Here is a 14,248-nt window from a genome sequence, read left to right as displayed (position 1 = left end):
TAAACAGAGAGAGACTGTAAGAGTTATGCTTTGGACATAAAATATTGTGATAAGTTTTTGTTGACTGTTGTGAATGTAACTACAAAATAATAAAATTATAGTTGCATGTTGTTGAGCTGGTTGATAGCCTAAATGGCAATGAGTTGAAGGCTGAAGCCTTGTGTTGTTTAATTGTGTTGATTGGATGTCTATATTGCATACATATGTCGTTGAGGGCTTATGCTCTATTGTTGGCCTGTATTGGCATTGTTGAAGGCTTATGCCTTGTTATTGCCTCTAATATAATGGCATCTGTTGAGGGCTTATGCCCTGTTGGTACCACATGCATGTAGAGTCGATAGTTACATTTTCATTCATCTGACTGTTTGTAAATGTCATGTAATGATGTGGTTGTGTGATTGATGGTGTGAGAATCTGTTTATGATTGTGTTTGTGTGTGGCGTAGATACTACTCCTTAACCATGTGATATTTCACTGTATATTTATTGAATGTAATTCTCACCCCTTTTCTGTTGTTGTGTCTGTGCTTCTTCGGGAGTACAGATAACCAGGTACCAGAGTAGTGCTTGGATTTCTCGAGTGTTACCTGATCGAGTCTTAGGAGTCGCTCTGATACGTAACGCGGGGATGTTGGGATACGCTTTGTTTTGTTTTCCTTTCAGTTAAATGTTAAATTGTTACGTATCTTGATTTTGACATTATTGTTGGACCACCTGTTTAGTGGATATGATTTATTTGTTGGGGCCGTGGTGCCATGAGAATTAATAAGTTGTTTTGAATTCCGCTGCAGTATAGGATATTCTAATTTAATGAATATTAAATAAAGTGATGTTATTGTGAATTGTTTAGAAGATGTGACATCCTACTCGTATTACTCTGATTATTTATGTATTTATAATTCGTTTATTTTCGATATGGGAAAGTGGGGTGTTACAAATGGTATCAGAGAAGGTCGGTCCGTCCGACCAAGTAGTTGAGTCACTAACAAATCGAGTATTGTTAATCTCGTTATCTAAACTATGTTTCTGTTGCAGTGTTTAGTTGAAATGGCTGGAAAAAACGATGCTGCGACTGCTGCTGCTTTGGAGGCTATGGCTCAAGCTCTGGAACATCAACCTAATGCTGGTGAGAATACTGGGTCTCGCAGTTTGGCTACTTTCCAGAGGGAGAACCCCCCGGTCTTCAAAGGCAAGCACGAACCCGATGGAGCCCTAGAGTGGTTGAAAGAGATCGAGAGGATCTTTCGTGTAATGGATTGTACTCAGGCTCAAAAAGTTCGCTATGGGACGCATATGCTAGCAGTCGAAGCTGACGACTGGTGGCTAGCAACACGTCCTAGACTAGAAGCTGCAGGTGAAGAGATCACTTGGGACGTGTTCCGAAGAGAATTCCTGAGGAAGTACTATCCTGAGAGTGTCAGTGGCAAGAAGGAAATCGAGTTCCACGAACTGAAACAAGGGAACATGTCAGTGACTGACTATGCTGCAAAGTTCACTGGATTGGCCAAATTTTATCCATACTATGATGGAGAGGGTGCAGAGTTTTCAAAATGCGTTAAGTTTGAAAATGGGTTACGCTCTGAGATCAAGAAGGCTATAGGGTATCAGCAGATCCGCGTTTTCCCTAACTTGGTAGACAGCTGCAGAATCTTTGAGGAAGATAATGCTGCTCACTATAAGATTGTCAGTGATAGAAGAGGTAAGCAAAGTCAGCAACGTGGCAAGCCTTATGACACTCCAGCTGGTAAGGGCAAACAAAGAGCTGCTCCGGGCCAGAGAACAAGTGGGGGAGGTGCTCCTGCCTCGATTGTGTGTTTTAAATGTGGCAAGGCTGGTCACAAAAGTACTTACTGCACTGATGACGTTAAGAAGTGTTTCCGTTGTGGCAAGACTGGTCATATGATGTCTGAATGTAGACATAAAGAAGTGGTTTGTTTTAATTGCGGTGAAGAAGGACACATTGGAAGTCAATGTCAGAAATCAAAGAAGGCACAAGCTGGTGGTAAGGTGTTCGCATTGGCTGGTACTCAGACAAGCACTGAGGACAGACTCATTAGAGGTACTTGCTTCATCAATAGTATGCCTTTAATTACTATTATCGATACTGGTGCTACTCATTGTTTTATTGCTGCTGAATGTGTTGAAAAGTTGGGTCTTGTGCTATCTTCGATGAATGGCGAGATGGTAGTTGAGGTTCCAGCTAAAGGATATGTGACTACATCTCTTGTTTGTTTGAAGTGTCCGTTGTCGATCTTCGACAGGGACTTTGATGTTGATTTAGTTTGTTTGCCGTTAAGTGGGTTGGATGTAATTTTGGGGATGAACTGGTTAGAGTATAACTATGTTCATATTAATTGTTATAGCAAGACTGTGAGGTTTTCAACTGCTGAAGAGGAAGAAGCTGATTTGGTGTCACCAAAGAAATTAAGACAGTTGCTGAAGGAAGAAGTTGAGATGTTCTCATTGATGGCAACATTGTCAATTGAGAATCAAGCTATAATTGATGAGTTGCAGGTGGTGCGTGAGTTTCCTGAAGTTTACCCTGATGAGATTCCTGATGTACCGCCAGAAAGAGAGGTTGAATTTGCAATTGATCTTGTACCTGGTACCAGACCTGTTTCTATGGCACCGTACAGAATGTCTGCATCTGAATTGGCAGAATTAAAGAAGCAATTAGAAGACTTACTGGAGAAGAAGTTTGTCAGACCGAGTGTATCACCATGGGGAGCTCCATTGCTGTTGGTAAAGAAGAAAGATGGAAGTATGAGGCTCTGTGTTGATTACAGACAGTTGAATAAAGTAACGATTAAGAACAGGTATCCGCTACCAAGGATAGATGATTTGGTGGACCAATTGGTGGGTGCCAGTGTATTTAGCAAGATTGATCTGAGATCGGGTTATCATCAGATTAAAGTAAGAAATGAAGATATTCAGAAGACGGCGTTCAGAACGAGGTATGGACATTATGAATATTCTGTGATGCCTTTCGGTGTTACTAATGCGCCGGGAGTATTCATGGAGTATATGAACCGTATCTTTCGAGAGTATTTGGATCAGTTTGTCGTAGTGTTCATAGACGTCATCCTGATATATTCTAAGTCAGAAGAAGAACATGTGGATCATTTGAGGACGGTATTGCAAGTGTTGAAACAAAGGAAGTTCTATGCGAAGTTGTCCAAGTGTGAATTTTGGTTGAAAGAAGTCAGTTTTCTGGGACATGTCATATCTGGTAGTGGCATTGCTGTAGACCCATCTAAGGTAGATGCTGTGTTACAATGGGAGACTCCAAAGTCAACTACCGAGATTAGAAGTTTCTTGGGTTTGGCCGGTTACTACAGACGATTTGGTCATATACAAACTTTCAAGTTTCACCCATAACCCTGATGTCGTCGTCTCCTTTGATACCTATCTGAAAACCTTATCACCAAGGCTCAACAAAATTGCGCTGTGTGCTTTCTCGACCATAGTCGTCTTCTCCGTTGCTGTTAATTCAACATTCATGGCTGCCTCTCCCTTCAACGCTTCCAAGCAACCCTACTGAACCAGTAGGGCTTTCATCTTCAAGCACCACAGACCGAAATCGTTCACTCCGGTGAACTTTTCAATCTCATATTTGTTGAAGGCATCTTCTCCACGCTCACCGCACCAATTTGTTGTGAATTCAATGCCAAGAAAAAAGTATAAAACAAGGGAAGAATAAAGAACAAGGAAGAAGAAGAACACAAAAATTTGTTATAACTGTTATTCTTTTACTTTCTCTTAGAAAACAAGATTACAAGTCTACAAGAATAACAAATAACCTCTCTCACCCTAAATTAGGATTTGCTGTATACAATGATGAGAGACTAGTATGCTATTTATAATAAAACCTAACATACTAACTAATGGGCTTTTTCCACAAGGCCCATTACACATGCCAACTTAATAAACAAGCTAACTTAACAAATTAGGGTTTAAACACTAAAACCTAATTTAACATGCTAACAACCCTAGCATCTTCGACACTTGCATGCTCGAACCATCTTCGACTACAGCATGCACACTTCGACACCAGCATGTAAGCAACCTTCGACTTCATGCTTAACCATGTCGAACTATCGAACCAATAAGCTATCCTTCGACCATACTAGAGTTCGATCCAATATTTCACAATTAATGTGGGTTTACATTTGATCTCACACAATTATCTTGACCATTGATAGATGAAGACTTCAATGAACTTCGTTTTACATAAGGTGTTGTCATCATTAAGGTGACTTTATATTTGATCTTACAAAAGCATCTTGATCATTGATAGACAAAGACTTCAATGAACTTCATTTTACATAAAATGTTGTTATCAACAAAACTAATACGATCATCTAATTATTATGGACAGTTGTACCTAGAATCACATTGATCCGCGTTATTGTTTAATGAAAGACAAGTCATAAGTATTGGGTCATCATGTGAATTGACTGATGTATCTTTAAGAGCATTGAGAGGAGCTAAAATTATAAGAATTCTAATGTAAGTGAAGGGTTGTTAGGTCTATGTTGGTCTGACCTCTTGGATAAAGATGATGATGGTTGATACATATTGTTGAGGCTTTTATTGAATGAAAATGCACACGCGGATGGTAGTTCTTATATGGAGTGTTCCACTGGGCTAGTTAAATTTTTCGCCGAACTTGAAAGTTAATCAATGTATCAGGTAATAACTCGCAGTTGTGGTTTATTTTTCTTCACACAATTTCGCTGATGAAATAATTTTTCTCTCGACTATGGATTCCTTAACTCCTCCAAAGAGTGTTAAGTAAGAATTTTGGATATTTTAAGCTATTGAATTAAAAATGTAAAAGAGTAAAGTAAAAAAAAAACGATAAAGGGATAAAAATGTAAAAAACTTTTTTGATTGATTACATGTGTTTGAGAAAAATTTACAAATGTAATATTTATAGGCAAACATAAATCCTACTAATCAAATTGACAAGTGGCTTACAAATTTTAGTTTTGTTCGGGTGATTACATGAATAATACAAGATTTTTTCCCACTATTACGGATACATGGAGCCAAACTTTCGGGGTTCCCTTTCTTCTTACACCGCAAGTCATGTTTCTCTAATCAATGCATGCACTATTTTCTAATAATATGGCTCCTTATCAATATTAATTTTGACTAGTGGTGGTATAAATAAGGAACACGAGTAAACTGCCAAATTTTCCAGTTTTATTAAGCTTTGACTCAATCTAACAACTTCACAATCTTAGTGTGATTTGAGAAAGACTAGATTGGCTTGCATTCAAATGCTTTTATACTTACTTAAACTTCCTTCACCTGAGAGAATATTGTATGACATTCGTCTACTTGCCGATTTCGACTAACTTGTAATGTATGTTTATATTTAAACATGAACCATAATCTATTATATATTAAAATTGATTCTCAATATATTTTTCATATAAAACCGTTTTTCCCACATCACTCATAATTCAATGTGGCATCTTTTAAAATTTATCTTCACTTTTCAAAAGTCAAAATCACATGGAGTTTCTACTTGAGATCACAAGTTTGAATCCTGACAAATACAAAAAATATATTAGCATAATAACTACTTATATATTTTCATAAAACTTATAAAACAATATTTCTATTTTTCTTACAATTATTTTTTAATTGTAAATTAAAAATGCAAAAATATATTAACCTAATAATTAATTATATATTCTCATAAAACTTTATAAAATTTATAAAATAATATTTCTATTTCCTTGCATTACTTTTTAATTAATAAAATTAAAATAAAATAAATTTTACATATCTTTTTCATATCATATGTCTAAAATAATTTTAGTTTATTTATTTTTTAAAAAATAAAATATTATACTACTCTTTCATCTATTTAAAACAAAATAAAAAATAAATACTCTCATGACAAGTCATTTGTTAGTTTTAACATTTGATATTAAAATCACTTTGCAAAAACTCAAATACAATATAATACATATATCATTTTTTTATATATCATTAACATACTCGAAATTTAATTCATTACAACATTTTATTCTTACTATAAGAAATATTTTAAAAGATGTGAATTTAAAACTTATTTTGAACTAAAAATTCTAATGACGTAAGAATCACTCCAACTAAATATAATTAGTTAACTGAGTATATTTCTTAAAATTCACGATTTCTCAAAAAAGCAAAATCACGTATTGAGTTTTTTTTTTAGTTCACAAATTTAAATCCTAACAAATACAAAAGTATATTATTTCAAATATCAATTTCTTAATATTAAAATAATAAAATTTATAATATAATAGTCATATGTATCATTTATATAAAGCAATTTTACTTTTTACAAAAACAATTTAATTCTACAATGATAAAGTCATATCTAAAAGTTATTTTAATTATTTCATTTACATACAATATAAAAAATAAATTAAATACATATGTGCAAGACTCTATTCATATTTTTTAGTTTAGGATTAATTTTTTTTCTTTTGCACCGGTTCCGATTTACATACAATATAAAAAAATAAATTAAATATATCTGTGCCTATTCATATTTTCTAGTTTAGGATTAATTTTTTTTTTCTTTCGCACCGGTTCTGATCTACCCAGTAGATCGACTAATCTGACTCGTGTTACGGAGGCACGTGCACTGGTCAAGCGTTGTTTTTGCCAAAAATCAAATTCGGTATTCTTCTTCGAATGTCGTCATTTTCATGGTCTCGTTAGTTTATGATTAATTTAGGATACGTTGAAATGTGTTCCATAACCCCAAGTAATTAATTAAATGAATCACTTAAATTCATCAAATGATACGTGCAAATGTGTTATGAAATGGGGATAATGAGTGCACAAGGACTTGACACTAGTGCTATCTCTTGTATTCAACATCAAATCCTCAAAAAACCATATATAGTAATTCACATCATTCTCACTTTTGAACCATTAACTCTCAAGGGGCCAGCCTTAGTAAAACTTTTAGCAGCCACACCATGGTTCATTTTACAACCAAATGATTTTAAATTAATTTCCAACATGGCTCCTCATCCTTTTGTCATGGCCAACAAAAGCTGAAAATTCCAAATTCCTAACAAAAAGAAGGGATAAAAGCAAGATTCTACATTTCTTGAGAGGAAAAAAGTATTGTTGTCTTTTTTATTATATACTTAGGATTCCTCACTCATTCTCCCTTTAAGGCCATTTTTGTTTTCAAATAAATGAAGCTTAATTCTTTAATGCAAGATAAAGAAGCAAGAGGTGTAAAGGAACCTTAGTGTACACCTTTATAAGACAAAAATAAAAAGGAAGCAATCTTAGTGCTTAATTGATCCCCATTACTATGTTGGTGCACATGGCATCTTCTAATAGGTGAGCAAAATGCTTATGGTTAGTACAAAATTTATAAAATTTGATGATTGGTGACCATAATTACTATGTTCATTCATTTCTACACATGCCATAATAATAAGTAAATTATAAGGTAGAGAAAGTCGTGATCAAAATAACCCAAACTTTAATGTAAACTATTTGGCCCTCGTGATTTGGAGGATTTTGGTGGGAGCCTAATGGCATGATAAAATCCAAATTCTCATTCTCTCACTTTTTGTGGCCAATGAAATGGCATCACGTTTGGCCTCAGGCCCCAATTTGTGGAATTGGTAGCAACCATTCATATCTTGTATGCCATTCATATCATATCTAAAAGGGAAAAGAAAAAACTCAAAGATTGATTTGGCAGTGAAGGTTAATGGCATAAGAGTGTGTTCTTCTATAACTTTTATTTATGTTGGAATAGTTTATAAATAATTTTGTTCTGACTTTAATTAGGTTTTTAACCTTAATTGAATTTCTGCCGGTAAATGATAAGATTGATCTTTCAAATTAGTTAGTTATTAAGTTATATCAATCTTTTTAAATAGAAAAAAAAACTTAACAAATCTATCAGTTTCAATAGGTCTAATCGGTCTTACAAGACGTGCTTTCATATAGTCTTAGGATTTATGAATGACCAATCAATCTTCTTAAAAAAATTAATTCATGCATTAAAATTTTTGTGTGAATAGATAGCATAGACAGTTGAAAGTTGATTATCACGTCTTCGAAGGTTAATTGCTCACATTTTTCAAAATTAGGTCTTGGTTTAGAAAAATTTTATATAGTCAATGAGGGTAGTGACACCGCCTCCAACTCAATCCGAGGATTCCTCATTGGGAACAAGGATGAAAATCTTTACCTTTTGGATGATGACTTGTTCACAACTTCACATAGATGATAGAATGTGAATAACACTATAGACGAAAACACAAATATCAAGTCACAAGATTAATGAGTCATGTATTTTAAAAGATGTCAGCACGAATGTAAAAATGCAATAAAGCCAAAACAATTGTTAAGAAATCAACTCAATCATCAAATAAATTAACAATATGATAAATTCAGTGGACGGGAGTCCAACAAAATACTCTTAATTAGTCATCTACGGTTTTGAGAAAACATCAAACTCAACTATCACTTGACTTAAGGGTAAATGCTCCAAATTAGACTTTAATTTCTATATAATAAGTTTTCATCAAGGAACAATTAAAGAATATAACTATTTTTTTGTAATACTTTGAAAATATTGAAAAATTTAAACTTTTTTCAGGAATCAGGATGTGAATTTGTATTTTTACCCCTTATATATTGCAAAACTATATTTTATCTTTACAAAAGGGTGACCCTTAGTTAGCAAGAGGAGCAGCCAGTCTTTATATAATCAAATTCATATTGATATTATTGCCGTTCCCCCCAATGTCTGTCCTAATATCTGTCCTATTAGTCTTATAATTCAAAAGCACGCTTGTTTGTCTCATCTCACATGAATCTCTAATTTAAGTTAAAAAATTGTATTTGTTAACGTGTAGATATCATCACCAATCCATTTCAATTGTTTGGTTTTCACAATTACTAACAATTTATATCTAAATTAAAATTTCAATGGACCCAAGCCAGAGCGTCTGTCTGATAAGAAAATGCAATATTGATTGAATAAGTAGCAGCCAACTTTAATTAATTGGCGTTTCTTATTAAAATTGACAAGTGCCCTAAGACACGTTGGGTTGGGGGATCCACATTTGGACTTAACTAGAAAGCAGTTACATTTATATATGGTGGTCATGCAGACGTAAGGGTGATAATTAAGATTGCATAAGAAATGACAACATGCATTGTTGTTACTTTTCTGCAAAGTCACTCTGGGAGAAAAGAAAAAGCTATGGTGGAAAGTGTTAGTGTTACTGCATGGAAAAATAATATACCTTGTGTCGGGCAAATGGGGCTGAATTACAAGCTATGTTTATTCTCTCTACTTAAAAGTAACCTTTATGAGATTTGTTCTTTTTTATGCTTTTGCTCTTCTAACTTTACAAGCTCATGCAGTTGAATGTTTTTACACTGCTACCAACTGAGTTGCATTAACGAGACTTTGTTCTTCTATCTTTCTCGCGCATTAGTAGGAGTTAATAGTCTTCTTCCTATTGGTGTAAAAGCCATCTATTTATAATAATCATCATTGTATGATTGTTTTAAGAAAAATGTTTGTGGTATGGTAAATAATCCACACATGAAGATCCTAAGAGTGAATGAGTACATGGATATGCAAATACTTGATAAAATGACATGGAATCATAACTGTTATTGGCCATGTTATGGGTAGTGGGACCAAATAGTTAATCCACTTCAGAAATTTGCATCACTAGATTCCATAAAGTGTCTTATACTAACTTTTGAGTCAGTAATAAGAACAAATGACAAACCAACAAAGTACTTAAATCAGAATCATGTGCTAAAGCTAGGAAAACCCAATAATACAAGAGATTTTTCAGTGGGATGCAAGTAGAACAAATAATTCAAATTGTACATTTTGAGATACATATGGATGTAGCTTCGTATCTTATCATATACATAACTTCCAAACTACATAGGGGTCACAATGAGCCCATGAAATCACATGATTTATTTAAGAATGAGAAGAAAAAAGGTGAAAAATTCAGAAATGTATCAAATCCACATTGATATTATTATTGAATTGAATACACAATGCACAAGGATCAGGCCCCAAAGACCTTTTCACCTCTCCATTTTCAAAGCCAATTAGGCCACTATGTAAAGAGAGTTCACCTCTTCTTGAAAACAAATAAAAAATTTAAAAGTATATATAAAAAAAACTATATACACGTGTTTCCCATCACGCGTTTGACACCAAATAATGGAGTCTTGTATAGTTAGGCCAAACCTCTTGGCCAAAAAAAGAGAAGTAAAAAAATCACACAAACACTAGTGATTGGCACGTGCCAAATCCATCTTCACACGTACCATAGGAAAAATCCATAGAAATGTAGATGTTTTGTATTGTAGAGACTTGAGAGTGAGTGGCGCCAAGAAAAGAAACTTCACTCATAAATCCCTTCACATAACAAGTCAAAAACAGCTCAAATTTTCAGAGTTTTCATCCCCCATTTGATGCATGCTCTGCTTTTTTTCTTCCTTGTTTCTAGAGCACTGACCCACCATCTTTCATCTCATTCGTCTATAATCAATGTAACCTTTGAATTCCTATCACCAACATGGAATTCATCTATCTCTATTTTCTTCACTCTCACACACTCTTTTTCTCTGTAGCAAGAAATGTGTGTTCCAAAATCAACTTCCCCTAGGGAATCTCTGCACACCCATTGAATTGGGATACATACCCTCAAAACATAAAAGAAAAAATACTAGTTAATTACTAGTACTCTCCAAACCCATCAAACTCTCATACATTATACATACATATACTTATATTGTCAAATTTTCATTGCAAAATCCCTCTAAAATATGTTGAGGTTTCTGGACAGACTGGTCCACCTTATTTCCTCTTGTTCCTTTATTATTTATGTTTTTTTCTCTTCACTCGGGGTTTCCTTTGTCATCATCTACCCAGAAGCAGTTACTATTTAATTTCCTTTTTTTATAAGATAATGAGAAAGAGAGTGAAGAGGAGGAAGATGGAGATGATGATGATGATGATGAGACATTGGACCACCTTCGGGTTCGAGTTGTAACTCGCAGCTGTGGCAATACTTTAGGTGGATTTCTTTGGTTATTGCTTACCACGGCTTCTTGCATCAACTCATAGCACCCTATAATTTTTTCCTGTAACAAACAGATATGTATTTTGGTAAACATATAAATAAATCCATAATTTTTTATTTTGAGTCATAATTTACTATACTTACTTTTCTTAGGCCCTCGCACCATGACTCAGCATGTTCAGGCTTAATAAAAGACCAATTAGGAATTTCATTAGCTGCAGAGAGTATTGCAGCTGCAGCAATGCACGATGGCCTGTAGGCAAGAAAGCCAGCTTCTGCAAACAAAATATTCAAACAGGAAACTCATTAACATTGAAAACTCTCAATATAGTAATCGTCATAGTTTTTAATATTTCAGGTCTGCAATTGTAATTACGATTTGAAAATTCATGAACATTGAGGTCAATATAATAGATCGGATATATAAATTATTCAATGAATCTAAAAAATAAACTTTCCCTTATAAGTAAGACTAGAGTATTCAATCAAGAAACTCATTAACCTTGGCACCTCGCAAAAAGAGATCCATCTCTATCATAATTGCGACCACATTATTACCACAATTGCACAATATCAAGGTTATTGGAGTAACAAAAAATCTATTTTCTTAACTACATTTTCTAGCACTGTGAAAGTGAATAAATTTACCTTGGATATTAGATAAGATGATTTCTGTAGCACGTGAAATGAGGAAGTCAGTGAATGCTCCAGTTGAATCTAGTTTGCACGCAAAGAAACTAAGGAAGCTAAGTGGGGTGACTGATCTTAGCCTCCAATCCAACACAGTTAGAACAAGTAGCTCCATTCTTAAAATCGTTCTTGGTTGAAATATGTATTTGGCACCTTCTACCTGCAGTTTACATAACACCCAATAAGTATCACGAATCATCCCTACATGTATTGAGATGCCAAATGAACTTGGGGTTCTAAATTCTAATCATTTATTAGTTTATACCTGAAGGTCCAAGAGAGAAGGAACCAGGGGTTCCTCCATCTTTGCTGCTAAAGACAAACATGCAACTGATAGAAGTTGCAGAGGCCATCCATTTGATTCCTGTAATATGGTAATCATTGTTCAATTAAAAGTAGAAATCCACTAATTCTTTGCAAACTTTTTGGCTCAAATAATTCACGTGACATGAAGAAAAGACGGAAGCACCTGTCATAATCCCAGTATATATTGCAAAATACACTCACGCTACTTGTATATTTATACAGTATTTTTGCAGTATAAATACTTGTACACTTTTGCCATAAATAAGAATTTTTCTAAAATTGGGATACACACATCATAAGTTGAAATAATTTAGCATAACTCAACATCAAACTTTTATCAACATCACATGCATCATCATATTTAGCATTCCTTTAAAAGCGCGAAGTGTCAACAACCACACCGAGACTATCATTTTCTCGAAAATATGTCAAAGTCGCATTATAATGATATTGGGAGCGTCCTTCAATTTTCAACACTCATCAAAACATCATTTTCTACCAAAGATGCCTCCAAAAATAAAAAATTAGTTGTGAAAATTTATTGCTTCAAACATTCATAGACTTTCAAAGTTTGAAAAGTCAACACCGCATATGAAATATTTCATTGCATATTTTTTCTAGAAGTTTAGAAATCATCAATAGTAGTAGTGATAAAAACCCGTGAAAACTGCTCCGATAAAACGATATCGAAAGATATCAATATCGGATAGTGATTAATTTACACGGGAACTATCGTAATCAGTATCGCAACACATGTGCATTAACAACGGCAAAGCCGCCAAAAAATGAGAGCTCACCGGTAAAGTTCTAGAATCCAAAAACCGATCCATATAGTTAACGGAAAGGTACCCCGTCAACGGCTGAAAACCATAGTACGCATGTACCTGTTAACCACCCGATTCACATTAAATGAATAATAATAAAATTAATAATGATTAATAATTAATAATAATAATAATAATAATAATAATAATATAACAATGATTCATCGACGCCGTGAACCGGTAATTATAAGACGTATAACTCTGAACGAAAAAACGGTTACGGCAGCGCACGCGGTGCATTTTAGCGTGAAGCACGAGTGCGGTGAGTGGCATTAATGTAATATGAGTGAAACAGAGGGTTATTCTTATGGTGATATTGGTTTGATTTACCTTGAGAATCCATGCAACTGATTCTTCTCTGGCGTTGGCATCTAGAGAACGAGATTGGAATCTTGAGAGGTAATCGAATCCAGGGACGAACTTACGCTCGTGTTCTATGAAAACGGCAATGGATTCCTCCTCCTCCGCGAATAATGACGACGACCGCGACGATGAATCGAGATCGGAGGAGTATTCAGTTGAATCTCCGGTGAGGACTTCGGATGTGTCTTCTCCGCAGAGGAGGTCACAGTCGGAGACGCAAGAGAGAGGCATGAGGATAGCCGGTGTTGGCTCTTCATTCATTGGTTTAGCATTTTGAGTTGCCGGAAACGATCGGGGAATCGCCGGCGGGATGGAGGGTTTGTAGGGACAGGGGGGGTGAGTGTTTGAGTATGGAAGGGAGTGGTTGGTGAAGAGAGATACTGTCTTGGTTGCAAGGCTATGCATCAGTTTGTTACACTATAAATATGCGCGGCCTCCGTGGGGTTTTTTGTTTTCTATTACTATTTTTATTATATTTTTCAAAAAAGAAAGAACTGATTTTGTTTTTAACTTATTATTATTCTTATTAACCGAAAATATTTGTTGATTTTTGCTCTGTTTGGTAAGACATGTTTTCGAGCTTATAGTTTATGTCTTATGTCTTATAAGCTCATATGATAATTTTTCATCACGAGCTTATAGCTTATTTTACTAGCTTATAGCTTATTTTTCAGACGCTATTTCAAATAACGTTTTAGCTTATGTCTTATAGCTTATTACTTTTTCTTCATTTTTTATCCTTATTATTTCAATTAAAATCCATTTTTAACCCTTATAATTTATTTTAATTTAAAATAAAATAATTATATATTAAATATTTTTTATGTCATTTTACATTTATAATTTTCCCAAACACTTCAATGAGCTTATAAGCTATCAGTCTCAACCATCCGCTATAAGCTATAAGTCATCAGTCATCAGCCATCAGTCATAAGTTATATACTATCAGCTAGCTTAT

At 34.3% G+C, this 14,248-nt stretch overlaps 2 protein-coding genes across 2 annotated transcripts; one reads left to right on the top strand and one right to left on the bottom strand.

The window, feature by feature from the left end:
• The first annotated feature begins 284 nt into the window (after positions 1 to 284).
• LOC131626049 (uncharacterized) lies at positions 285 to 2,839 on the top strand. The gene is made up of 3 exons (XM_058896866.1): positions 285 to 311; positions 1,035 to 2,711; positions 2,816 to 2,839. The coding sequence occupies exons 1-3, from the start codon at positions 285 to 287 to the stop codon at positions 2,837 to 2,839; spliced, it is 1,728 nt and encodes a 575-aa protein (XP_058752849.1).
• Positions 2,840 to 10,171: 7,332 nt separating this feature from the next.
• LOC131626062 (cyclin-D1-1-like) lies at positions 10,172 to 13,696 on the bottom strand. The gene is made up of 6 exons (XM_058896878.1): positions 13,258 to 13,696; positions 12,901 to 12,987; positions 12,063 to 12,161; positions 11,756 to 11,957; positions 11,252 to 11,382; positions 10,172 to 11,168 (listed from the first exon to the last, which is right to left on the bottom strand). Exons 1-6 carry the CDS (start codon positions 13,693 to 13,695, stop codon positions 10,923 to 10,925), a joined length of 1,203 nt encoding a protein of 400 aa, XP_058752861.1. The 5' UTR covers position 13,696; the 3' UTR covers positions 10,172 to 10,922.
• Positions 13,697 to 14,248: the final 552 nt, after the last annotated feature.

This window comes from Vicia villosa, unplaced genomic scaffold (genome assembly GCF_029867415.1).
Source record: "Vicia villosa cultivar HV-30 ecotype Madison, WI unplaced genomic scaffold, Vvil1.0 ctg.000256F_1_1, whole genome shotgun sequence".
Lineage (NCBI taxonomy): Eukaryota > Viridiplantae > Streptophyta > Magnoliopsida > Fabales > Fabaceae > Vicia > Vicia villosa.
This window is presented reverse-complemented; position numbering and strand designations above follow the sequence as displayed.